Below are 25,372 nucleotides of genomic sequence, written 5' to 3'. Positions count from 1 at the left end.
GGAATCATATAGGCCTAATGCACTGTAGAAAACATTGACAGATTCAGAATCATTTTCATAGAAAGTGTTAGAGTTACTACCTGGGGGGCATGAGTCTGTGATGTTTTCTACAGGATGTCAGTTCTTTAGGGTGGTCCTCATGTTGTCTGACAGCACACTGGCTCCGCTCCGGTTCGGGTGGAGGCCATCATGCTTCAGCAGGCTGGGCCTCTCCCAGAACAAGTCAAAGTTATTAACAAAGCTAGTGTCTGATGAGGCGCAGGTTTTTTGCAGCCAGGTGTGGAGTTCGAACAGTCTGGACCATCTCTCCACACCTCTCTGGTAGGTCGGGAGAGGCCCAGAGATGACGATCCGTCTTCCTGTGTCTGCGAGGGTGGTGAGGAGTGCTTTGAAGTCTGCCCTCAGGGCTTCTGACTGTCTTGCCCTGATGTCGTTTGTACCTACATGTACAACTATGGTGCTAACCTTGGTGTAGCCAGCGAGGATGCTGGGGAGTCTACGCTGAATGTCACGGACCCTGGCTCCGGGGAAGCAGTGGACCTTGCAGGGGTCGCTTGTCGAAGGGGGGATGTGGACATCTCGGACCATGGAGCTGCCGATGACCAGAGTGGTGGTTGTCACATCCAGCGGGAGAAGTCGTCGAGGGGATGATGATGATGACTGTGTTGAGGGCCCAGGATGGGGAGCAGGGCGGCGTGGGCGATGCTGGTGTTGCTCTGGAGCTGGTCTGCAGGGGCGTTTCGGGGCGGGCTGAGGAGGGGAGTCATCAGGCCCAGGAGGCTCCTCCTGATCCATCAGTGTAGTGTAGCGGTTCCTCAGTTGCAGGGGTGGGCCTGGCTCATTGTGTCGTCCCGAGCGTCTTCCATCCCGCTTGCTTTTGCCTGTTGTTCTCCATGGCTGGTGAGGAGTTGAGTTCACAGGCAGGGTGGTCTGGGTCCCCATCAGTGTGTGTTCTGGGTTGGTGTGCATGCAGGGTGGAGAGGGATTTAGATGTCCAGTGTGTGTGTGTGTGTGATGAGGACCCACGGAGACAATGGAGTCAATAAACTGCTCATCCAGCTTGATCTGGTAGAGTGTCGCTAACCTGACTTCGAGTTCTACTACCTGCTGGATGAGCAGGAGGCAGGAGTTGCATCCAGGTGCACCACTGACGGGAGGCATCGTGGTGATGTCAGATGGCAGGCAAAAATTGCGTTAATGTGTTTTGCTTGCTACAATGTCGCGGTGACTCGCGGTGAAATAGTTAAACGTTAAGCTTTACCTGGTGTTTGTTTGCTAGACTTGCTAGCTGTTCAGAGTCCAAATGAGGACAAGTAGTGATACATTTAGTTTAGTGATCTATACAACTCCGAGCTCACAGGAAGAAGCAAAAACCTAATGTTTGTAGGATAAAATTCTTCTTCTGCCCTCTGTTAAAAGAACGACAGCGCCTTCCGCTAACCTGTGAGTTGGCAGTTATAGTAATTGCAGGTGTTTTCCACCGCAAAAAAGTTGACCAGAAAAGTTTTGTTTTTCACTCCCCTAAGGGTTACCTGGATTTAAGTGATAGTCCGGCAGAGAGATTCTTCTTAATGCGGATGACGAATGCGTCAATAAAGACGAGAGTCGGAGGTTTAATCCAGTAGTAGGCTGTAGGTTAAATCCAGCAGAGTTGTTTTTAGAAAACGTTTGAAGATGGCCTCAAATCCTGATGGCGAATTTCTCGATCAAGAGATAAAGTCTGAGTTTGAATCCTTTAAATGATTTAAAATGTTAAGGTGTCCGGGGTTTTTCGAATATTAGAAGCGTTAAGCATAATAGTTCGCTATTAGCAATACAACCAAGCAACCTACAAGAAAATATACAGTCAAGCTGGAGACACAATTAGCCCTGAGCGATCGCGTATCCTCCCAGAGAAGGCAGACATGCACATTTTTCTGCACAAAAATTGTAAATAGTCTTTGCCACTGCTAGTTAATTTTTTTGGCAGCTCAGTTAATAATATACCCTTTTACAAAAGGAAGGAGCATTGTTATTTTTATGAACGTTTATATTAAACAGAACACATTTTATTTAAGTTATGTAAGTTTTATTTAAATGTGTATGTAAACATTCTAAAAATGTATATTAAAAGAACATTAATGTAAAAAACCTGTTTGTGCTCTTTTTTCACCCCTTACCCAATTATAAGAATCGTTAAGAGAATCGATAAGGAATCGGTTCGATAAGCAGGAATCGATAAGGAACCGGAATCGTTAAAATCTTATCGGTTCTCATCCCTACTCGTGTTTATAGCATTTGTGAGGACATACTTTGCATTCATAACACACTGGTAAATCACACACGTATGGCATTCCCTTACCAGCTGGATCCCTGTGTGGGGGGGTGAAGAACACACTGAGTTTCTTGACAAACTGCATGATTGAATGTGTGTGTGTGTGTGTGTGTGTGTGTGTGTGTGTGTGTGTGTGTATGTCTGACTGTTACCTTTGGAACGAGGCTGAATATTTAGTTATTTCCTCCAATAGTGAATCCAACCTCTGAAAATCCAGTAGAGTGCTGGACTCTGAACGCATTTTGTAAACATGAGACGCAGGCATGACCGATAGAGAGAGAGAGAGACAGAAAGAGGAGAGAGAGAGAGAGAGAGAGAGAGAGAGAGAGAGAGAGAGAGAGAGAGAGAGAGAGAGAGAGAGAGAGAGAGAGAGAGAGAGAGAGAGAGAGACAGAGACAGAGGCAAATCTTTAAAGAGATCCGGCATGAGAGTCTGAAAGTCTCAACCAGCCCTGCGGACTTGCTGAGGGAGCTGACCTCAGTCCAAGTCTCCACGACGACGAGACCCAGATCCAGACCAAAGCAATGGATACCAGAATAAGACTAAATCAGGCGATCAAGGAAAAGCCGGAGAAGACCCACTAATGCAGATCAGTGGCGCAGAAAGAGGCAAATCACCCTGGAATAATGAGCAATGAAAATCCATTTTGGAAGTGAAAAAGCTGGTTGGTTGTGATCCAGACCAAAGTAACACCAGACAAATTATCTAGAAGATTCTGAGCTCACTCTTCAGTCTCCACAAGAAAACCTTTGGATCTATGTAAATACTTTCACCCGCCCGTCCATCCAATCGTCATTCAATTATTCGTCCGTTTCCTTTGTTTCCTATCATTCACGGTCTTCAGAACAAAACAAAAAAGGTAGAAAGGACAGCCACATAATGACGGCAAAACAAAAAAAATATAAAAAATAGAACAGACAGATCCACTCGTCAGCTCTGTTGTCGCCTACTTTATTCTCTTCTTGTGTACCAACAAATACCAAAAACAAAACGTGTAGAAAAGCAAATCAACAATTAAAATAAGAAGGCAGAAAGATCGACTCGTCTGTTCTGTGTCTACTGAACTTCCTCTGAAGCAGTATTTTAAAACACCCAGTCACACACACCCAGTCTCTCTCTCACACACACACAGACACTCTCTCTACCCTTTTTTGATTCCTATAAGTGGCAGTAACTCCCGCCCATCGCTCTCTCTCTCTCTCTCTAACACACACACCTAAAAAAAAATCCCCACGCTGACTCACACACACGGTCACCCAAACCGTGGAGCAATCATAGCCTTCAGTCCTTTCTCACTCACTCACTCACACACACACACACACACACACACACACACACACACACACACACACACACACACACACACACACACACACACACACACACACACACACACACACACACACACACACACACACACACACACACACACACACACACACACACACACACACACACACACACACACACACACACACAAAGGGTATTCTCTCAGTCGCACACGACACATGTATCCACTTTCTCCTAAACACATACACACACCTCTCCCTCACAGACATAACGCAATGAAGGGAAATGGTGGTGTTAAAGCACAGCCGACGTCACCAGTCTGCAGAGGACCAGGGAAAAAAAGACACATTTCAGTAATGAGATGCACAGTGAAAGCTTTCAGTTGAAATTCCAATGAAAAATAAGGGAGAGACGGGTTACGTCACACGCAAGTTTCAATACACACTGGCTGAGTCACTGTGTGTGGGAGTGAGTGTGTGTGGGAGTGAGTGAGTGAGTGTGAGTGCCTGTGCGTGAGAGTGTGTGAGAGTGTGTGTAAATGTCTAATGTTCGTAGCAGGTTCAAGTCCAGTGCTGGACTGGGCTTCACACTGGTGAAGTAAGTAAGGCCCAAAGACGGCCTGTTCCTTCACATCACAACTACTGAGAGCTAGCTCAACCAGTTCAGCCGTAACTCTATAGGAGTTTGACTACATTAAGTACACCCCTGTCATTTAGGGTCAAGCATTTCCTACATCTTAGTGCTTAACCGTGCCATAACACACAGGGAGGATGGGGTGAAGGCAGAAACCATTGTTTGGTCTTCAGAATTTTCTGATAAACTAAATTCTAAAACTGCACAATAAGAACCAAATGAAACACTTTCTTTCAGCTGAGGTTCTTTTCTACCTCACTGAGTCATAGCTGAAGGTTCTAGAGTCGTCTGCTGTGGAACACTTCAAAGACACTCCGCCACTGAAACAGTACAGCCATTGCTGCGAAATGTGCTGTACTAGTCACGAAGCTGTTACCAGTCAGAGAGTGAAATTCACCATCGCTAAACGATGTTTCGCTTCATAGGAAGCAACAGATGCTAGACCTAAATCAAGGCCTCTCTCAGCTGGTCTCTGGGTTACAGGTGTCTCCCCCTACTGCTCCCAGCTCAGTTTCCGTTGCGCTTATAGTCTGGAACTGATGTTTGCAAGATGAACCGATCCTGCGGGGCCCCCTCCAATCAGTAACCAGTGAGGGTGGGCTATGGGTGATGACGTTAGAATGAAGCGTTCGTTTGAAATGTAGGTAGAATAATGGCGGCACTGCTAGAGGTAAATGGAGAGATCCAAAGAGCAGTAGCACATGAACCTGGAGCATGAAGAGTGTGTACAATTATTCATCGAGGACAAAGACGTTGTTGCCTTCCTGGCAACGGGGCCTGGGGGAAAAAGCCTAACGGTGCATAACAGCGACGCGACCAAATTCCATCGCTTTGAGTGGGCGTGGTGTAGCGTGTGGAAATAGCATAACAGACTGGACTAGTGAGCTTGTGAGCAGGCTACTCAGTTAGAAGCTATCTAGTCACTTGTCTTTATATCAAAACTGCCATTGTGTTCAAATAAGCCCAGGATAAAATATATAACATACCAGGAGCAACAACAAGCCCTTACAATGCCATCAAAGCCTTTCTTTTTAGCAAATTAAACGACCAAACGATGCCACAGTCCTACAATTTTCAAACCGTCAAAGACGACACCAAACAATCTCATTGGCCGCTGACGGGAAAAATCGCTCCTCATTTGCATAAGTTTCAACATGTTCGAATTTTCATCGGTCGCGTCGCCCAGATCGCTGGTCTACGTGACAATGGATTGGCTCCCGTTGAAATGCATTGGGTTTAGAAATCGCGTCGCTCATAACGGTGGCATGGGTTTGCACCGTAATATATCAGTTTCCAGGAAAGTAGGAAATACAGCAATCCCATAGTGGTCAATGCAGATTGGTTAAAGGCTGGTCCAGTGGTTTCAAAATTACTAGAAGTCTACGCCCATTAGGATGCAATGACTGGAAACAATCCCCAATGAAGAGAGGCCAGACCCTATACATGAAGAGAGGAAGAGAGGCCAGGCCCTATACATAGGGGTGCAACGGATCAAAAAACTCACGGTTCGGATCGTTCCTCGGATCAGAGTCACGGATCGGATCATTTTTCTGATCAGCAAAAAAAAAATAAAAAAAATAGACAAGACAAATAAACATGTTTTGTCTTTTTGTTTATTAAAGGCACCCAGTGCAACTTTCGAGGCTTAAAAATAAACATTCAATTTCTAGTCTTCAAGGAGCAAAGATGAGACGTCGTTGTGTGGTGAGAACTGATAGAAAATCGATAACAACAACAATCGCCGCCATTTTCTTTAGTTTTTGTAACCTACCATAAATACAGCAGGCTTCCAGTCAATGGAAAAATGGCCTCTCCCCCCCGGCGATTGTTGTTGTTTACGATTTTCTATCAGTTCTCACCACACAATGACGTCTCATCTTTGCTCCTTGAATGACGATATGTAATGGTATGGAGTTATTGAAACTTACTACGTGTAAAAAAGACTAGAAATTGAATGTTTATTTTTCATTGAATGTTTACATAAAGTTGCACTGCGTGCCTTTAACACTTGTGATTGCTTTAGCCCGGTCTGATTGTGGAGGAAGGGGCTGCTTAAATGCCGCGGTGATGAGCGGTTGTTGAGCCGCTTTCGGTTTCACTCCTGTCAGTGAAACACCGGGGTGATGTCGCTGTAAATGCGTGGCCGTGCTCGATGTGTTTCCACTGCATGTTGTATGGCTTTCTTGTGCCACAGTGCTACTGCCTACACACCGTCACGGTTTTATCCACCAACCTCTTTCCTTCTGCATTCAATTTGACAGGGAAGCCAAAATGCTCCCAAACAGGGGATTTAAATGTGGGGCGTTCAAGTTTTTCTGTTCCTCCGCTCGCCATTACCACGCTGTGTTGCAGGTTTTTCTTTATGTTAGCAATCGCTATGTCAGCTACGTGTTACGTCTGTGTGGTAACCTAGGCGACAGGTTTGTGTGGCAGCGCGAGTATATGGAAACAGACGTAGCACTAGAGGCAGCAGTTATCGTTACAGTGGTCACCGAAGTCTAGCCTACTTTATTTTCCATGCCCACTGTTCTACATGTTGTACGGTGAGGACAATAAATCACAACGAGCCATAGGACTGTTTGCTTATTGAAAAGGGAACTGTTGCAGACTTTTACCCAGAGCGTGTTAAGTAGCTCTGTCCCTGGAACTAGCAGGAATGGTTACGGCTGTGTGTGGACTGAACATGCGCACAATTTTTTTTTTTCATAAATCAATCCGCGGATCATGCGCGTGCCGAACCGAAATAGATGATCCGAACGGATCACGGATCAATGATGATCCGTTGCACCCCTACCTATACATGAAGAGAGGAAGAGAGGCCAGGCCCTATACACGAAGAGGAAGAGATGCCAGACCCTATACATGAAGAGAGGAAGAGAGGCCAGACCCTATGCATGAAGAGAGGAAGAGAGACCAGACCCTATGCATGAAGAGAGTTTGGGTCTGGTTATACCAGGCTAGGATGTTTGCAAGTAAAGCTGGCAGCTTGGCGCCTAACCAATCACTGAGCAATTCCGCACAACTCACCTAAAACTTGATCTACTAACTTAGATCTATGTCTGGGGCTTGTTGGTAAGCTTTTTCTGTTTATAGTGGTTTTGGACTGTAGACCTACGTAAATCGATGGTGTTGCCTCTGGGTTGTCCATGACGACAGAACCCTACTGATAAAAATGTCTGACAACAGAACCCTACTGATCAGAATTTTTGATGACAAAAAGCCTTTGGAGTGAAAGGACTTCATGACGACTCCACACTCCATACAGTTAAATGATGGCAGCTAAAACGCACCATTTTCCTTCAGTTCGTGCACATTCTTAGTGTCTACGCTAGCCTACTTCAGATGGAGGTACAAAGACATTGTTCTTTACAATCAATTACGCTAATCTCTGTTGGTCGTGCCATGCCTCCCTCACCGCTTGCTGTTCTGTTGTAAAATATGTTTTATTTAGATTCATTAGATAACACTTTTTCAAAGCATTGATACTACTTATGACACGATAAAGGCTTTAAAGGGGAAAGAGTTCCCACTAATGCTTCATGGAGAATTATTACAGTTTTCCTGCTTGTTCTCGTTCAGATAGACAGGCTGGAATACAATTTAAATGTAAACTCTCTATTTTCGACCATTACATATAGACATTAGAAAAGGACATAAGTGTTCCTAGAGTTAACCGTTGCACCTAAATAAACAAACATGGATACTATTGTGCCCATTTATTAAGGTCTGGAAAAGGAAATATCATTCATCATATCAGCCTCAAGCAGATAACGCCCCCCCTGTTTAAGGTTTCTTCCTAATTAAGGGGGAGGGGGGGCGATTTGCTGTTGCAACTGAACTGTAACAGGTCCTTACCCTGTGTTGGTATTGTTTGCATACAAAGCAGTAAACAGACTGATTGGATAGTTAGGTGGGTTTGTATAGATAACATGTTTGTCTAGATTTCCCTGTGGCCACTTAAAACAAGTGGATTCTTGGAATTGAATTGAATTTGAATTGAATTCATTTGGAATTGAAGTTTTATTTTCAGTGTGCAACTCAAAAAATGTTTTTAACTGGATGGTCACTGCCCCAGCTAAAAAAATAAAAAGGTTCTCCTGAGTGCAAATTTACCTTAAGGTTTGTATAGATAAACAAATGGTACAGAATAAATGCAGACATAGGTTATGACAACACGTAAGTGTTTGCCATGTCAGGTATCCAAGTGGGGTTTCAATCATGTGATTTCCCAAATCAACAAAATATTGCACAGCCAGAGTAAGCTTTGCCCTTCTTCAGCATGATGACGTTAGACAAGCTGCCTAGACATAAGACTGGTAGGTGGTACACAAGTGACATTAAAACCAGACAAACATGAATTCTAAAACCATGTGGATTGGGCTGGACGTGAGCGAGAATGTATTCCTGCTCATCATTAATTAATATGCTTCGGACAAATGGCACTCATATATTCTATTCAATTGTATTTATATAGCGCCATACCAATACAATTGTCTCAAGGCGCTTAACAACGCCCAGAGCCTGAACTGTATATATTATCTTATAATATATATACACCTTTTTCAAACGAAATGTACAGATTCAAATTGTCCAGTTGAATTCCATCGGTGTCTAAGTAACGCTATGTGTACGGTCACTGGTTTCCAACGAAGCAGTTACCAGTTTATCGACGCAAACTAGTGACCTTTGGCGTTTGACAGCGAGGTATGGCTAATCGTGCAATCGAACATGAACACAAACCCCGGAGAAAACAGTTACCAATTCAATCATGTTCGGCGGTGCACGGGTCTCGCCCTCCGAAGATCAGTGATCACTGTCACTACCGTAACCTCTATGGCTAAGTTTGCTGTGATGTGCTAATTAGCAACCCTGTTAGACCTGTCAGATGGACATCGCTCATCATTCTCACACCGTAGAATGAATAGACGTGGTCACTTTTTCACTCCCGAAGAGCCTGTTGTGAAATTGAGGCTAGGTTGCTAATGGCTGATTAAACCACGTTTCATACCCGTTGACCTACATTGCTATTAGCATCGTTTGCTAGCGAAATTAGCTAAAAGGCTAGCTTGGTCGTCTCGGTTGGCCCAACTGGAAGTTATGGCCATTCTGTCACGTAGCCGAATGCTACTATTAGTTAGCAAAGCTACTTGTTTGGCATGCATGAGCCTGTATATTGCCTAAATGTAATAATTGATATAGTAAACATGTTTGGCAAGGAACAGTCAATGCATAAAAATGTATCCCAGCTAACCTTTAAAGTACTGGAAACAGCATTGGCTAACATTGGAAGCACACATACAACTTCAGAAAATACCTCTTCCGTGCATGCGTATCTCCCCTCACGCTGCAACCGTTAGCGTAAACATCGTTCAAGAATACAACGTGGACCGTCTTACCATTCCTCAGGTCATTATGCAGTGCCAGCCATGTACGTACAGTAAGCCCCCTTTTGCGCAAACTACGTTGCTGAACCTACGTAACTTACATCACGAATATGGCCTCTAGGCTCCAAATAAACACCCAGAACTGAGCGTGGCACGTTTTGACAGTCGCAGTTACAAGTAGACGCAGAGACATCGCACACCCCGAGGTCAAATACTGTTAAAGGAAGCGAATTACATGTGAAAGGGCAGGAGTATTCAAAAAAGACCTTAATGAATCTCTTATCCCGGTGCCTCACCGGCGCGAGGCCTCCACAGTTCAACTCGTCACCCATTTGGCGTCGAACACAACGTCTAGCGACCTACATATGTCTCACCGGCCTACAACTGGCTCCCCATTAAATTCGCAAACATCGAATAACTCTGAAATGTATTAAGCAATCAGGAAATAACCAAGAGACAACCATTTATTTACCTTCTTCACCTAGCTGTCAGTGAGCGCGCGCAGACCTTCCTCTCCCGAATCCAGAACAAACACGGTCGTTTGTTCGACGCCGTGTGACGTCAGACGCACGACGAGCGTAACGTCCCGTGCTCACTTCAGATCCAGTGCTGCAGTTCACTTTTAAGTGAACAGAAAACACGAATATATTTGTAGTTGAATTAATCAGTTATATGAATCAGTGTGTAACGCCACAAGTATCACTGACAGAATTCCACACGCGTATCAAATCTCAAGTTATGTGAAATGGACACGGTAAGTGTACCTTTACTATTCGAACAAAGACGTTTAAATGTAACGGTGACATCAATACATAAAACACACAATTATTTATGAATGCAGACGGTTACTTATGTTTTAACCTAAGAAAACATAATTCCAAAGCAAGTCCAGGTATTTAAAATGTTTTTCTGTAAAATATACTGGAGTGTGTAGTCATGAAAGAACGCAGCTCCTCCCCGTGGTACATGCTATGCTATTACAACAGAATGATCCGTAGGTTCTCATGGCCCGACTCAAATTTTGAGCTTCAGTCGACTTTAGTCCATACATAATCCTGCTTTCAAGATTGTATTGAATGTCATGGACACCGTTATTGCGGATAGCGTATAAAATTTATATTTTGAATGGCAACCACTAGAAATATCACGAAAGCCTATGCACAGCATTGATTTCCAATGTCCCAAAAGTAACCTAGCTTTTTGTACAAGGTATTATGGAATTTGTAGTAATAAACTCTAGAATGTCTGCAATGATTTGCATCTTTTTTTTAATGAATTAGCAGAAAACATTGGGGTTTAGGCAGCAAGTCCAATCATTTAGGTCTAAGCTTCCTCCAAGACCCACAGACCAGATGACAAATGGGTAGTCAGGAGCACACGCGCGCACACACACACACACACACACACACACACACAGGTTAGTTCGGTCACTGATGACCAGTGTGAGGAGATACAGGAGGCCAAAGCCCCCTTTGAACACATGGAAGGCTGAGCAGATGGCTATAGAATGCAGCAATTGTGACATCACCAACTGGTGCCCTTCTACGCTCTCCACCCCTCTGTCTTCAGAGAGTGCAGGCTTTTATTAGTCGTCACCTACATGTTTTATGTTAAAGATTACGATTAAAGTATGGCTGGTGGAGGGGTATGTGAGCACTTGCCACTACGAGGGCAATATATTCTGCATATTAGCAGCAAACGGGTCCACCACAATGTCCTTCAAGAGTTAGTAATGATGCACGCCAAAGCATGGGTGATCACCCATGGACAAGAAAGCAGTTCACACACACACGGGTGGGAGAATGAGACAGGACCCAATAATTAACAACAGACAAGTATATTTGAGTTATAAACATTTATTTCTGAAGGTCAAAAAAAAAAAGAAAATTCATGACCAAAAAAAACAAAAAAAATTCCTCATGTAAAACAATAGGTCAACTAAAATCTCTAAAGACAAAAAATAAAAGATAAAAAATCCGACACCTACAAAAATAAATCCACAGACACCAAAAACAAAAAAAGGACAAAAATCCCACCTTTTAAAATTAACACCGAAACAATGTATGTATATGATTATTTTTGATGAGTGCCATTTGCCCATCAAGAGCCTCTAACGGCATTTTCTGTGTCACTACCAATAAAAACTCATGAGACTGAATAACCAATCAAATTTTTGAACACAAATTCAGACCCGAAGGCACGAAAAAGGTTAGCCTATTTACAAAAGGGGGGAGAGGGAAGAAAACAAATCAGAAACCCAAACAACAACAAAAAAAAAAAAACATTTCAGGCGTATGACTTTGTACACAAGCTGGGAGGCAGGAGGTCGCCTGGAAAACAAGACTTTCTGATTGGCTGGATGAAGTGATGTAGTGACGGCTCATTGGCTGGGCTGGGAGGAGACCTGGGGGTGGGCGTTACTTATTGGTCCTATATGTCACAGTTGGGAAGAGGGCCGGTGGGTCGGTTTCTCGTTTGGCCTGGGGCGTTAATGAGGGCCAAAAGGTCGTACAAAAACAAGCAAACAAACAAACAAACAAACAAAAAGTCAGTGGCTAAAGTAGTGAGGGTTAACCCCTGTTCGGAGACCAGCTGTTTACTGGTGGAGATTTCACCCCGATCACTTCAACACTGGGCAGGGGGTAGCACTGGGTTCAGCTTTCCAGTACCAGGTGGGCAGAGTGTGTGTGTGTTTGTGACTGGGTGGGGCCTGGTAGAGTACACATACTAAAGGTCAAGAGGTCACGTGGCTGGAAGGGGGGGGGGGGGGATTGTTACTCAATGATAACCACATCTGCGTTGGCCGAATCGTCTGCCTCCTTGTCACCATCAGCTGCGTCCACTTCTGGCTCTGACGCTGCTGCTGCCGCCTCCTCCTCCTCCTCCTCCTTCTTTTCCGCCTCTTCCTCCTCTTTTTCTGCCTCGTCCTCCCCTCCTTCGAGAACCTCGTCTCCTGCCTCAGTTCCCTCGTCTCCTCCCTCAAGAACCTCATCTCCCTCGTCGAGAACCTCTTCTCCCTCAACGCCCTCTTCATCAGCTTCCTCTTCCCCCAGCTCAACGCCATCCTCTCCTTCCTCCTCCTCCTCCCCCCCTCTATTGGCTCCGTCCTCACCCTCCATCTTAATCTGAAACACAAAAAAACATGAATGAATAAATAAAACTACTCAGATGTACATTATCCTCATCCATTTTGAGTAATTGTCTTTTGTTTACTTATGTTGTATTCGTTACTAAATACTATAACTTACTATAAATCACTATGTTTGTGCTGGGACTGTACAAATTTGAGTAATGGTATATCTGTGTGTGAGAGACACACTGTGCACATACAAGTAGTGGTGTGTGCGTGTGAGAGAGAGAGAGAGAGAGACAGACTGTACACAATCAGGTAGTGGTGTGTGAGTGTGTGCGTGTGAGAGAGACAGACTGTACACAATCAGGTAGTGGTGTGTGAGTGTGTGTACCCATACAGGTACATTATAGCTGACACATCATTGTAACAGAGGGGCTTGTAAAACCCTGGGAGGAGCTTAAGTCATCACCTCTGTACGCTCCGCCTCTGGTTCTTCGGTAGCGGGTGCTGCGTCTTCGCCGTCGTCGTCATGGGTACCATTGCCCTCTGGCTTTGGCTCCTCCTCCTCGCCGTCCTTAAGCTCCGCCTCTGGCAGGCTCTGACCGCTCGCCTCTGCCTCTGCCTCAGAGCCGTCCATCACCATCGAGTCGTCGGGGTCCTGGTCGTCCTGGTTACCGAGGAAGGGGTTCTCACCCTGATGCAGACGCAAGGAAGGCAGGGTGAGTAAACGAGTATGTGAATGTGTACACTGGGGAAAATAAGTATTTTAACCCCTGCCGATTTCCCAAGTTTGCCCACTTGCAAAGGAATGCAAAAATCTATAAATGTAATGGTAGGTCTATTTTAACAGTGAGAGACAGAATATTAACAAAAACATCTAGAAAGTTGCATTTTATAACAGTTATGAATTATTTGAATTTGATCTCGGCAAATAAGTATTTAGGCAGGGGGTCAAATACTTATGTATATATATGTACATCTGCATGCATGTGTGCGCATTTAACAGTATCAACATATATCCACACATAAGCGAACACATTGAACTTCAGCAGATATATGCACATGGCTGCTTTCAACAAGACTATCGTCCCAGGACAAGCGTGTACTTGCCTTGAGGTAGCTCTCCAGCTTCTTGCCGATGACCTTGTGGTTGAGGATGCTGCGAGCCACAGACAGACTGTGACCCTTTGACATCTCCATCATACCCTGCTAACACACAGGAGACTACAGGTTACCTCAGGTGTGTGTGGGTGTAGGAAAGGCACGGTGTGTGTGTGTGTGTGTGTGTGTGTGTGTGTGTGTGTGCGCAAAAGTACTCTGTGGGTTTGCAGATGCAGGTGGGTGTACCTTTGCAGCTGTTGATGCTGATGTGATTTTCTTTTAGTTGTTTTCTAGCGAAAGCATGGTGTGCGAGCGAGCGAGCGACCAAGCGAGAGCGATATGTACCTTGCTGCTGTAGCTTTGTTTCTTCTTCCTATGGCTTCAAGTTCTCGAACCGTGTGCATGTGTCCCATATGTGTGTGTGTGTGCATGCGTGTATGCATCATGCAGCTGTAGAGTTCAGTGAGTTTCTTTCACACGTGTGTGTGTGTGTGTGTGTGTGTGCCAGTGTACCTTGAAGCTGTGGTACAGGGTGTGTGTGTGTGTGTGTGTACCTTGCAGTTGTGGTCTGGCGAGCGCTGTGGTTCAGGGTGTATGTGTATGTATGTGTGTGTGTGTGTGTGTGTGTACCTTGAAGCTGTGGTACAGGGTGTGTGTGTGTGTGTGTGTGTGTGTGCGTGTACCTTGCAGTTGTAGTTGTGGTCTGGCGAGCGCAGGTGTTTCTTGATGAGGTGGAACTGCATGGGGATGAAGACGTCACAGGCCGAGCAGTGGGCCGCCTCCACCTTCTTCATGAAGTGCTCCATGCCGATCTCTACACGTCACACACAGGAGAGCGAGGAGAGAGAGAGAGAGAAAATAAAGGAGAGAGAAAAGTGTGGGATAGAGGGGGAAAGAGAAAAGAGGGGGGAAGAAAAAAATATATAAAAAGAAAGACGAATTTCAAAACACAGAGGAGGACCTGAACACATATGAAGTGTGTATAACCGCTGCAGAAAAATCACACAGACCTTCTGTTAAAGTAACACTATGGAGTTTCTGGAGCCGCCAGGGCGCTACTTTCTGCTGGACTACTCAGTAACTTATTTGCCGTCTTGCTTTGTCTTGTGTGGCACTTGCTTGATGACAGAAACCCCTTAGTGTTACTTTAAAGTTATGCCGGCTTCCATGTCATTGAATGTACTTTGGAGACATTTTATGGTGTGTGAACTCAAAACTGGAGTAACACAGTAATGTACACCTCAGCTAAAAAGGGGTTTACACAAAGCTCTATTTACAGAACAAAGACTGTTAGATATAGACACATACAGGTGTCCTTCACACGCATACACATGAACACGTCGCAATGACTCCTAAACGGGCGTTAATGTGTTGGGACACACACACACACACCTCTGGTCAGATCCTGCTCCTTGTAAACTTGGCAGATGGCAGCGCTGAAGTTGTCTATCTGGGTGATCCTCTGCTGCGTCTTCGTGAACTTGTTGTTCAGGTACTCCTACAATGAACAAATGTGGACACACACCCATTTGTCAACACTTTATAGACATTGAGTGTCATAAGGTACAAGCTAAAGGACAGTACACTGCAAAGTGCTATACTGAATCTTATCTTGGTGACGTCTTTGTATGCAAGCTACACCTCAGAATGTATGCAGATGATTGAGTCTGTAGGCTAGGTGGGTGTGTGCATGCACAGGTTTTTGAGGTACATGTGCATGGCGCGTGCGTGTGTGTATGTAAGTGTATATATATTAAGTGTGGGTATATAAAGTGTGTGTATATATAAAGTTTATGCCTGTGTACGTACCTGCAGGAACTCGGTGGTGGGCTTGGTGAGCTGATTGGAGAGGAACTTAAAGTGCTCCTTGTGGAACTTGCTCTCCAGATGGGCGGCCATGTCCTCGCTGTAGAAGGAGCGGAACTTGCACACAGAGCAGGCAAACATCATCCTGAGAGAGAGAGCACACGAGAGAGAGAGAGAGAGCACGAGAGAGAGAGAAAGAGAGAGAGAGAGAAAGAGAGCGAAAGGGTTACGCTGTGTGTTCAAAAGAGCAGGCAAACATCATACTGTTAAGCCAATCAGGACGAACGCACAAACACGAGAGAGCGAGATCACCAACTGACCTCTGGGCGTTGAACTTGACCCCTGACATCTCCATGAAGCCGCGGCGCTTCTTGAACTTGGGGAGCCCCTCCTCCGGGGGCGGGGTCTGCTTGCCCTGCAGCTTCTGCTTGATCTGGGAGATCTCCTCCTGGATGGACACGGCTACGGCAACACAGAGGGGACACTTAGTGACGCCACATCGTATAAGAAGTTAGAATTATCAATACCCTTAGATGATCATGGTCCCCAGTTAAAGTAGGACCTGTGGGACCCAAAGGAACACTGTCTATGTCCAATCTACTTCTTCAAATTCTGCAATGGGAGTATATGAGAGTATATGGGAATATATAGGAGTATACATAGTAAATGGGAGTTTATATTATATGGGAGTATATCGGAATATATAAAGTATATGGGAATATTACTCCACAGGACTATCACTACACTGGGGTCCATAGCTGGAAATCTGTAGGAGACGTGGGTGCCACCTTACCTCCTTTGTCTCCTTCAGCGGCAGGCTTGGCTGCCTGTGAAGCAGAGGATGGACTTGATTAGACATACAAACACAAACACACGAACATTGTGTTGTCTACTTTGACATCTTTATTAATTCCCCTATGGATTAAGCCATGATGATCTTACCAACAAACACACTTTCCTAACTACACTCATGCTCTACACACACACACACACACACACACACACACACACAGTAAGAATGAGCTTTTATGCAATGGTCACATTCACACACTATCCCTTCACATTCACACACCACACACGCTAACCCTTCACAAACAATATTACTTCATGTTCACACACACACACAAAATAAACCTGGACGTACACAATATCCCTTTACGTACACACTCACACAATATCCCTTCACATATACATTCTCTCTCACACACACACACACAATAATAACCCTTTTCGTTCACACACACATACACTTACAGCAGCGGAATCCTTGGCTTCCTCCTTGACTTTTTCTCCGCTGGCCTCAGCACTTTCGGCAACTTTGACCTCTGCAGAATTAAAGCAGACGACAGTTTAGTTAAGACGCAGATTTTTTTTATCGTGTTAACGCACTCCCTGGGCCCGCCAGGAGGTTCTCTTGGTTCTCTCTGAGCAAATTAAAGATGACATTTGGAGAGTTTGAAAGGCAAAATATATCATGCTATGTCACATTTAGGTTCTTTAAGTATATGCCTAAGGGGTGTTCTGTGTGTGTGTGTGTGAGATGTATGAAGTGTGTGTGTGTGTGTGCATGCATGCATGTGTGTGTATGAAGTGTGTGTGTGTGTGTGTGTGTGTGAGTGTATGAAGTGTGTGTGTGTATGAAGTTTGTGTGTTACTATCTGTGAAAAGTTTATTCATGGCACAACGACAGAACAAAGACAGTGATTTAGATCAAGCAGCCTCCGTTTGTACCTTTAGCGGGCTCTGGTGTGTCCTTGCTCGTCTCCGTGTGTGTGTGTGTGTGTGTGTGTGTGTGTGTGTGTGTGTGTGTGTGTCTACCTTTAGCGGGCTCTGGTGTGTCCTTGCTCTCGGTCTTGCCCACTTTGGATTCGGGCTCGTCTCCCGCACTCTGGGTCTTCTTCCTCTTCTTCTGTCCATCGCGTGGCGATTTCACCTGCTGCATGGCAACCATTGGCATCAGTGTCAACAAACACAAAGGTACGCGCACACCCCAACGAACATAAATACACACAGACAGTAACAAACACACATGCGAACTGACGAGAGACAATACACAACACAATTTTGCATATGCTAAAACACGCAGTCGCTCAACTGCAACTTTAACCCAAGACTTTGTTAACATACATCCAAATGAGCCCACTTTCTAATGAGGGAGTATGCATGCGTATACAAGCACAGACGGACAGAGGTGTACATGTAAGCATGCTCAGAGGACAGACAAGGGACAATCTGACAAACTCAACAACATGGACCGTTGAAAAGTTGCACGCACACACACACACACACACACACACTTTAACAAACTCTCACTCCACGACATGAAACATTGAAAACTTGCACGCATGTACAGTTTAACGTAATACTTATATGTAACTTATGCATCTCGTCAAAGACAAGACAAGATTTTGCCATATAAGAACACAAACTTACCTTAAATCAAAAACATAAAGACAACACAAATACTGCTAATAGTCTTATATAGGTGAGGGACATTTTTGCCATGGAATAAAAAAAAAAAAGCTATCTGAAGCGGGTTACTGCAAGGCCTATGTTATGGGTTGTGTATTTCAGTACCAAAAATTACAATTACTTAAAACGTTAATGATAATGAATTTTCAAAGTGAAAGACCTCAAAATAACCTCACAAAAAGAACACGTCACCCTCAAACTCAGAACTACCATTACTTGGGGCCTAGACCGGTGAAAGAACTAGCGAGTGGTGGCCAAAGCAAATCAAACTTTAATAATTAAAACCAACGGGGGACAAAAAAGGAATAAGAGTTGGGCTGAGAGTCTCTTTGCTTCAGGGGCAATGGGCGAAGGACTTGCAAGTGTTCTTAACCATACTGCCATTATTCAACAGGGCCAAGGGGGGGGGGGGGGGGGGGTTGTGGGTAAAATAATGGGGTCTCTTGAGAGTCTTTGTGACCAAGAATGGGACAGACCGCTATAGCAAAGGGTTCTGGGTAATTTTGTTGCCGTGGGAAGGAAACCAACTGGTGGTGGTGGTGGTGGTGGTGGTGGAAGGGGTTTCAGCTAACTATGCCGACTGTCAGGACTTGATCTGGGCGAGAAGAGGACATGGGGCAGGACCTCACACAAGTTTTGTTTTAAATAAACTACCAGCCCTGAAGGCTGGCCCCAACAGAGGTTGGTGTTTCTCCTTCTCGCTTTCGTTCTTGATCAAGTTTTTGGGGGGAAGGTACTTACTCGGTTGAGGGGTCTCTTGCGGCCCCGCTGGCGATTGGCCCGGGGGCCACCTCCAAACTGCCGAGGAGAGGAGTAGTCCTGGGGGCCGTGGGCGGGTGCCTGGAAGCCCCCGGTCTCGGGGTACATGCGCTGACCCAGCAGGGACGGCAGCTTGCCTCGTCCGCCTGGGGAGTGGCCGTGGCCCGGGGAGTGGCCGTGGCCGTGACTGTGACCGTGCGCTCCGGCGCGGCCCCCGCCGAGACCGGTGCCGCCGCCGCCACTGCCGGGGCCCATGGGGGGGTTGTCCTGCCGACGGCCGAAGCCGCGGCCGCCCAAACCTCCACCCCCTGTGCCTCCTCCGCCTCCGGAGCCCCTCCTGGGGGAGCGCTGGCCGCCCCCGGACCCCCCCCAGCCGGAGCCGGAGAAGGTGTCGCGGGAGGGCATCTGCGGCTGACGCATTTTGGCACCGTAGGAGGAGTGGCCATCAAAGCCTCCGCCCCCAGCGCTGCCTCCGCCTAAGCCCAAGGCGCCGCCCCCCATCCCGCCTCCTCCCCCGGCCCCGTAGCTTAGGCTGCTGCTGCCTCGCGAGGTCAGCAGGTCTCCCCGGCTGTCACCGCCGTAACCATAGCTACCACCAGATCTGTAGAGATCTCGGGGCCCCATGGAGGAGGAGGAGCGAGAGTCGAAGGAATCGTATTGGTCAAACCTGCGACAGAGGGGGGGTGGGGGGAGGGAGGGGGAAGGAGAAGGAGGTGCAGAGCAAGCACAGGGTGAGGAATGAGGAGATTCAGGAGTTCTTTGGTTGTGTTTTTCCCCCCTTTTTTTTTTTTTTTTTACATTCCCTCCATTTGACTCACCATCCCTCATTCATTCTCTCCCTCAGACATGCATGAGCAGAGGAACACAACATAAAATGTCTCCCAGTGAGTTATAAATAAAAAAAATCATAAATAAAAGTAAAAGGCTAAATAACCCAAAACATAAACCCAAACAAACTACCGTCTGGACATAAACAAAAAGAATTCACTGGAATATATTGTTTGGTGCAGGAACATCTAAGACAGCCTCCTCCCACACAATCGCTATGGTGTGTTGGATTGATTTTTGAGAGGGGCGATCCCCTGTAGACCCCTTAGCTCCCCAACTCACTCGTGAGGGGTCACTGAAGGAGGAAGAGACTGCTGGGTCAAAGGTCAATGTAAGGGGTTGGTCCCACAGAGACCAAGCGTTCTCAGAGATAGTTATGCGTTACTGGGTCTTGTTGTTTATTTTTGATTTTACAAACTCCAAGTAGACTGGGAGCATGAGCCATAAAGTGAAACCATACGTCTGGGAGAGACATAAGCAATCTCATAAAAAGTTGACCGCATCTTAAAATCGTATTATAAATAAGGGCTTTGCTGGCATCTAGCCTATATGCTTGAGCGTTTGCTTCACATTAATCTAGGTCCTCTTACCGAGGGGTCTTGGTGTGTAATTTGGCAGCAGGGACTTCCTGTTGGTCATGCCCCGCCCTCTATTCAAAAAATAATAATAACCATTGTGACATCACAATTCTTCACCCCTCTTCTGAGGACCCCCAGGACCCAACCTGCACTTTCAGGGAGGAAGACAAAATCATACAAACTTGGGGATGTGTGAGTGTGGGATCTTTAGCTCAAAATGGTGGGAAACAGAAATGGAAAGAAAGGAAGACAGTTTTTTTTTTTATCTCGCTCTCCAACCAAATGGACAGACAGGGACACACAGAGGGACAAGTTGTCTCATCAAAGAACGGAGTGAATGCTTTGTGAACAAGCAGGCTGATTGGACAGCAGAGAAAGAGGAGACGGAGGTTTCCAGGACACAAACCAACAAGGGCAACATCCAGATGATGGAAATGTGCCAACAAACATCAACAAGACTCCCCATAAAATGCTATCAAACTCTGTTCCAAAGTTTACCCACAATGCAACAGAGGACCGCAACTAAACTCTGGTAGGATTACCGCTCTGTCTTGCTGGAGTGAACAATGCAAGATTCTGCTTCGTCAATTACATGACGTAACCTCGTCAACACAGATATGAGGTGATAAAGCCTAATCAACACTTGGTCCTGGTCTAGCTAGATTTTAAACAGCAATAAATTAAACGGCTCACTTGCAGGGGGAAAAAAAGGGAACTGTTGCTAAAGCAAAAAATGACCTACAGAGATGGCCACTTCCTGGACCAATCGGTCAAATCCATGCACTAGACAAGGCAATGCTGCACGCTGCCCAATAACCCTGTGGCCTTTCAAGTCCTCTCACACAAGAAAGCACGCTTCCTAATAAGCATGTAGCCTCTCAAGTCTACTCACACGATCAGCATGAGGATCACAGCTGTAACTGAGTAAAACACGTCTGTCCCTGGCAGGAAGTTGTCAAATAGGAAAGAAAGGAGGGCAGAACTGTGTTAGGAAATATGAGCTGGAAGGAAAGTGTGTGTGTGTGTGTGTGTGTGTGTGTGTGTGTGGTGCAATTGACTAACTGAAGCTTAGCATGCATTTAATGCACTTGCATCTTGTTTGAACTACTCAGTGGACAAACACCAATAACTCCCTTTAACACCAACGTCAGAGAAGAACGTAAGGCAAGAAAAAGCATTTCTGTCCCAAACAACAGGTTAGAAAAAGAGAAAAAAAACAGCGTTGATAGAGACTAAACTACTAGTTGGATTAAGAAAAAAACAAAAAAAACTATGGAGATTTGCATAACACAAGGGCTAGGCGTGGGGAGACGCAACACAGAGAGGCTGGACAGGAGAACTATTGCCTCGCACGGATACTAAAAGGGTGTGAGAATGAAAGATGGTGGAGAGCGTGTTGAGAGGAAAGCGTAAGTAGCACTGCAACAGGAACAGCGTCCCCACCCACAGCAGACAGAGAGACAGATAGATTATGGAGCACTTAACAGGGGGCAAGAGAGAGGGTGCTGAGAGCTTATGAGTGAGTGTGTCAAAGTCTGTTGACACTGAGAACAACATCAAAATGGGATGATGTCAGTTTAAAGGAGAGAAGAGGTTAAAAAAAGAAATATCGTCTCAATCCCCAAAACAATAACAACTTAAATAACACTGACTGTAACATCTAATTTGGGGCGGGGGGGGAGAAACATGTAGCTCTTCACCACAGAAAGCGTGTGATTGGCCATCTCGGTGTGTATCAATGGAATATATCTGAGAGTGATTAACACGCGTCGACTTGGGACACTGTGCTAACAAGACAAATAGGCTACTTCCAGTGGAGTGAGGGGCAACCTGAAGTAGTATGACAAGAACATATTATGAAAATGGACCTAAAGACCATTACGAATTGTACCTAGAGGCTTTTCTGTGATGTGTGGGCGCTTTGTGTTTAATCAGAACGACAAACAAGACTATAGGTTGATACAAACTCACATTTTAGTGTGTGTGTGTGTGTGTGTGTGTGTGTGTGTGTGTGTGTGTGTGTGTGTTTGGTGTGGTTGTGGTGTCCGAGTGCTGTGTAAAATGCATGATCTACTTGTGCCTTCCAGTGTGTGTATGTTTCATCCTTTAAGGGCAACCGCACGCACACCTTCCAAGTGTCTTCCATTTAGAGTGTGTTTGTGTAATCTTTCAGTCCGAATGTACACACACACACACACACACACACACACAACACAGGAGCACCCATACAAACACACTTCTGGCAAGCAGAGAAGCCGACCCTTACCTGTCACTGCTGCGGCCACCGCCACCTCCTCCACCGCCCCCCTTCATGCCTCCCTCCAGCTGTGTGAGCATGTCCAGACGCTGGTTGATCTTGGCGATGACTGCGTCCGCGTTAGTGCCCGTGGACGAGAGCCCGGATCCCCCGGAGAGCCCCCTCTTCATCAGGCTGCCGCCATAACCACCTCCGCCACCACCACTCCCGAACCCCCCACCGCCCGACATGGAGTCCTTGTACCCGTACAGGTCTGGAGGGACAGAAACAGCAGAATAATCCAAAAATGCCCGTCAGGCTAAACAAAAGTGTCTATTTCTTTCAATCTCTCTCTATAACAGACAATGCTATTCTTCTGGACACCAGGAAGAATGGTCTCCACTACGATGTAGACTAATGGGGATCCTTAATAAACATAAACGCCAGACTAAACTTGAACTCTACCACGAATCTCAACTAGCTCACTGTGTGTTCCTGCTGTCCACTCAATATACATTGTTATGTATGCAGGTACATTGCAATGTCTTCCGTCAGCATTGTTTGGGTGCAAAACAAATTGCCCCTGAGGGGCAATAATGACTATCACACCCTGATAGTAATGCTACTGACCAGAGCAATTCATGGAAACCCACTATCTAACATAATGAGAAACATTGGCTGTACGGACCAAATTTAACCACTCAAAAACAGCATGTGGTCAAGTAATTGTATCACCAAGAAGAACACCAATGTAAACACTATTCCTGATTAACGTATAGGACCACTTTAATAAGCTTTCCTCAGTGATTTACCTCTGCTTGAAGATCCTCCGCCACCTCCACCCCAACCGGAGAAGCCTGCAAGTTAAGCACACAAACAAAGTGGTGGACGTTAATCTTCGAGACCAGTTGTTCTACAAGCAAACACACTAACGTTACTCCAAAATGCTGCTAATGCCATTAGAAACACGCCTTGATAGTAACTCTTACATCTGTCCAAGGACGAATTAAAAAAAAAATACCTGCCACGGTGGACACAGGCCCTTGCATAACTTACATAACACAGGGAAGCAAAGGCTCTAGTTTGGTGGGAAGTTGCGGAACTCGGATAGCAAGCTAGTTATCGTTACAACTATTGAAAACAGACACGTAACGATCACATTAAGCGGTTGTATCTGCCAGGCTCTAAAATGGTTGCATGTCTTGCATAACAACCGCTAACTTCATGGCTAGCTAGAGGGGGTGTGGTGAATTGCTAGCTGTGGCTACATTTCAAGGAAGGTCTATGAAAAGTCTCATGGCGGCCATTTTAATGTAAAGCTTACAATGCTAGCTGGCGGCTAACTTCAGGCTGCTAAAGTATGGGGGAGTGTGCGGTTAGTCAAGTCGTGACTAACTGACTGCATTTGTACTGACCACATGTAAGGAAAAAGAGCCAGATAACTTGAATGTTTATGTAAGCATTCTGTTTGGCAATTACGAAGCTCATGACAGATAACAGACTTACTAGCTAACTCTTCAATGCTAATAGTGGCATCGCGACTTTCCATTGTTTACACGCAGGCCGGTTAGCCACTCACGTTAATGTTAACTAGCATCACTAACTACCTCCTTGGCCAGTTCAGCAGAGTTTCTGCAAACAATCCCGACGTTTGGTGCAATATTACAGTTCATTCACACGATCGTTAACGTTATATATTCAACTACATGCTTCTAAAATAGTTTTTCATCTGACAAATTGATCAGAGAGGGCCTTTGGCTAGCTCGCGCCCACAATCATTACCATTACCTAGCCTGCTAGCGTGAAGTAACGGGGCATAGGCTAGCTTAGTTTGAGGAAATGTGGGTGCTGAACGCACTCTTGATTATCTCAGAAATCAGAAAGTATAATTATACAGAAGGGAGAAAAATACTCATCAATTAAGAAAGAGAACAAAAACAGCGTGACTTTACCCGAACTGTAGCCTCGTCCGTCCATACTTGAATTTAGGTTGACTAGTGGGTTGGTGATCTGGCTAAGGTAGTGAATCGCACTGCGTGCGAGGAAGGAAAGTAGATCACGGCGTTGCGGTATCAAAACGCGCACGCCTTTTCCCATTCGTCGAAAGGACAAGGCACTGTACAATGATTGGATGAACAGAAATCAATTTATTGTCAATCTCCTGCATTGGTCCAATCTTATTTGAAGGATTTAAAAAAATGAAATAAAGTAAAGACGAACCTCACAAGGACTGAGGGAAGTCTAGAAGTTTATTTAGAAGATATTTTCAGCATATTTAGAGTTCAGTTAACTAAAGATAACTACTGATTCTAGACATACATGCAGACTTATACATTATGTTACCTGAAAGTATTCCAATGAAATATCCTATTAAATTAAAAGCTGATTCTGATTCTGAAATGAGACCAAATGACTGCCAGATACAGTCGGCGAAATTTATATTGCAATGAGCATTTATTTTGAAAAAAGTAATAACAGATTGAAAGCAAGGAAAGATATATACTGTATACATAAAAGTCATTAAAGTTAAACACATTCCCGCAGATCATACATCCTGAACTAAACAGATATTATATATATACCATATACATAAAATATACTTATACATCATATTAGTATATTTGACAATGTCCCATTTCAAATCTTTGGTCCCAGACATAAAAATAAAACAAGCAGGACATTTAAATAAAACAGGCTAAGAATTACTACTCATAAAAAACAAAATAACATCTCATTTTAAGATTAATTTAAGGGTGAAATATGTATAGCTTTAAGTCAGTTAAAACATCAAACCACCACTGATAATTTCAATGTGTTTCAAGACTGACAGTAATTTAATCTGTTTTCTGTTTTCTCTAACCAACTGTGTGTGGAATCAGCATCAGAATGACCTGCCTC

At 45.1% G+C, this 25,372-nt stretch overlaps 2 protein-coding genes across 4 annotated transcripts in view; both read right to left on the bottom strand.

Annotated features, from left to right (window-relative positions):
• The window catches only part of LOC308368426 (bromodomain-containing protein 4-like), a 37,192-nt gene extending 27,054 nt beyond the window's left edge, over positions 1-10,138 (bottom strand). The window contains exon 1 of the mRNA XM_080842596.1: positions 10,094-10,138. The gene's annotated coding sequence lies outside the window, so the exon portion shown is untranslated. The remainder of the gene's footprint in view (positions 1-10,093) is intronic.
• Positions 10,139-11,541: 1,403 nt separating this feature from the next.
• On the bottom strand, positions 11,542-24,480 carry akap8l (A kinase (PRKA) anchor protein 8-like). Of its 3 annotated transcripts, none has more exons than XM_080849643.1 (14): positions 24,427-24,480; positions 23,287-23,331; positions 22,505-22,748; positions 18,815-19,499; positions 17,420-17,537; positions 16,856-16,926; positions 16,395-16,428; positions 15,922-16,063; positions 15,605-15,746; positions 15,188-15,293; positions 14,479-14,609; positions 13,805-13,903; positions 13,164-13,388; positions 11,542-12,746 (listed from the first exon to the last, which is right to left on the bottom strand). In XM_080849643.1, the coding sequence occupies exons 1-14, from the start codon at positions 24,449-24,451 to the stop codon at positions 12,396-12,398; spliced, it is 2,418 nt and encodes an 805-aa protein (XP_080705769.1). In that variant the 5' UTR covers positions 24,452-24,480; the 3' UTR covers positions 11,542-12,395. The 3 variants fall into 3 exon arrangements, with proteins under 3 accessions (XP_080705769.1, XP_080705770.1, XP_080705771.1); XM_080849644.1 differs by having other exon boundaries at positions 13,805-13,900; XM_080849645.1 differs by having other exon boundaries at positions 17,420-17,534.
• Positions 24,481-25,372: the final 892 nt, after the last annotated feature.

Source organism: Sprattus sprattus (assembly GCF_963457725.1).
Source record: "Sprattus sprattus genome assembly, chromosome: 1".
NCBI lineage: Eukaryota > Metazoa > Chordata > Actinopteri > Clupeiformes > Clupeidae > Sprattus > Sprattus sprattus.
This window is presented reverse-complemented; position numbering and strand designations above follow the sequence as displayed.

Bases quoted from the DNA above. Each gene is read 5' to 3' on its own strand.
- akap8l (XM_080849643.1), bottom strand. From the start codon at position 24,451: ATGGACGGACGAGGCTACAGTTCGG. The intron at 22,749-23,286 runs GTAAATCACTGA...CTGTCCCTCCAG, and splicing joins CGGAGGATCTTCAAGCAGAG to ACCTGTACGGGTACAAGGAC. The intron at 16,429-16,855 runs GTAAGTGTATGT...TCTGCTTCACAG, and splicing joins AAGCCAAGGATTCCGCTGCT to GCAGCCAAGCCTGCCGCTGA.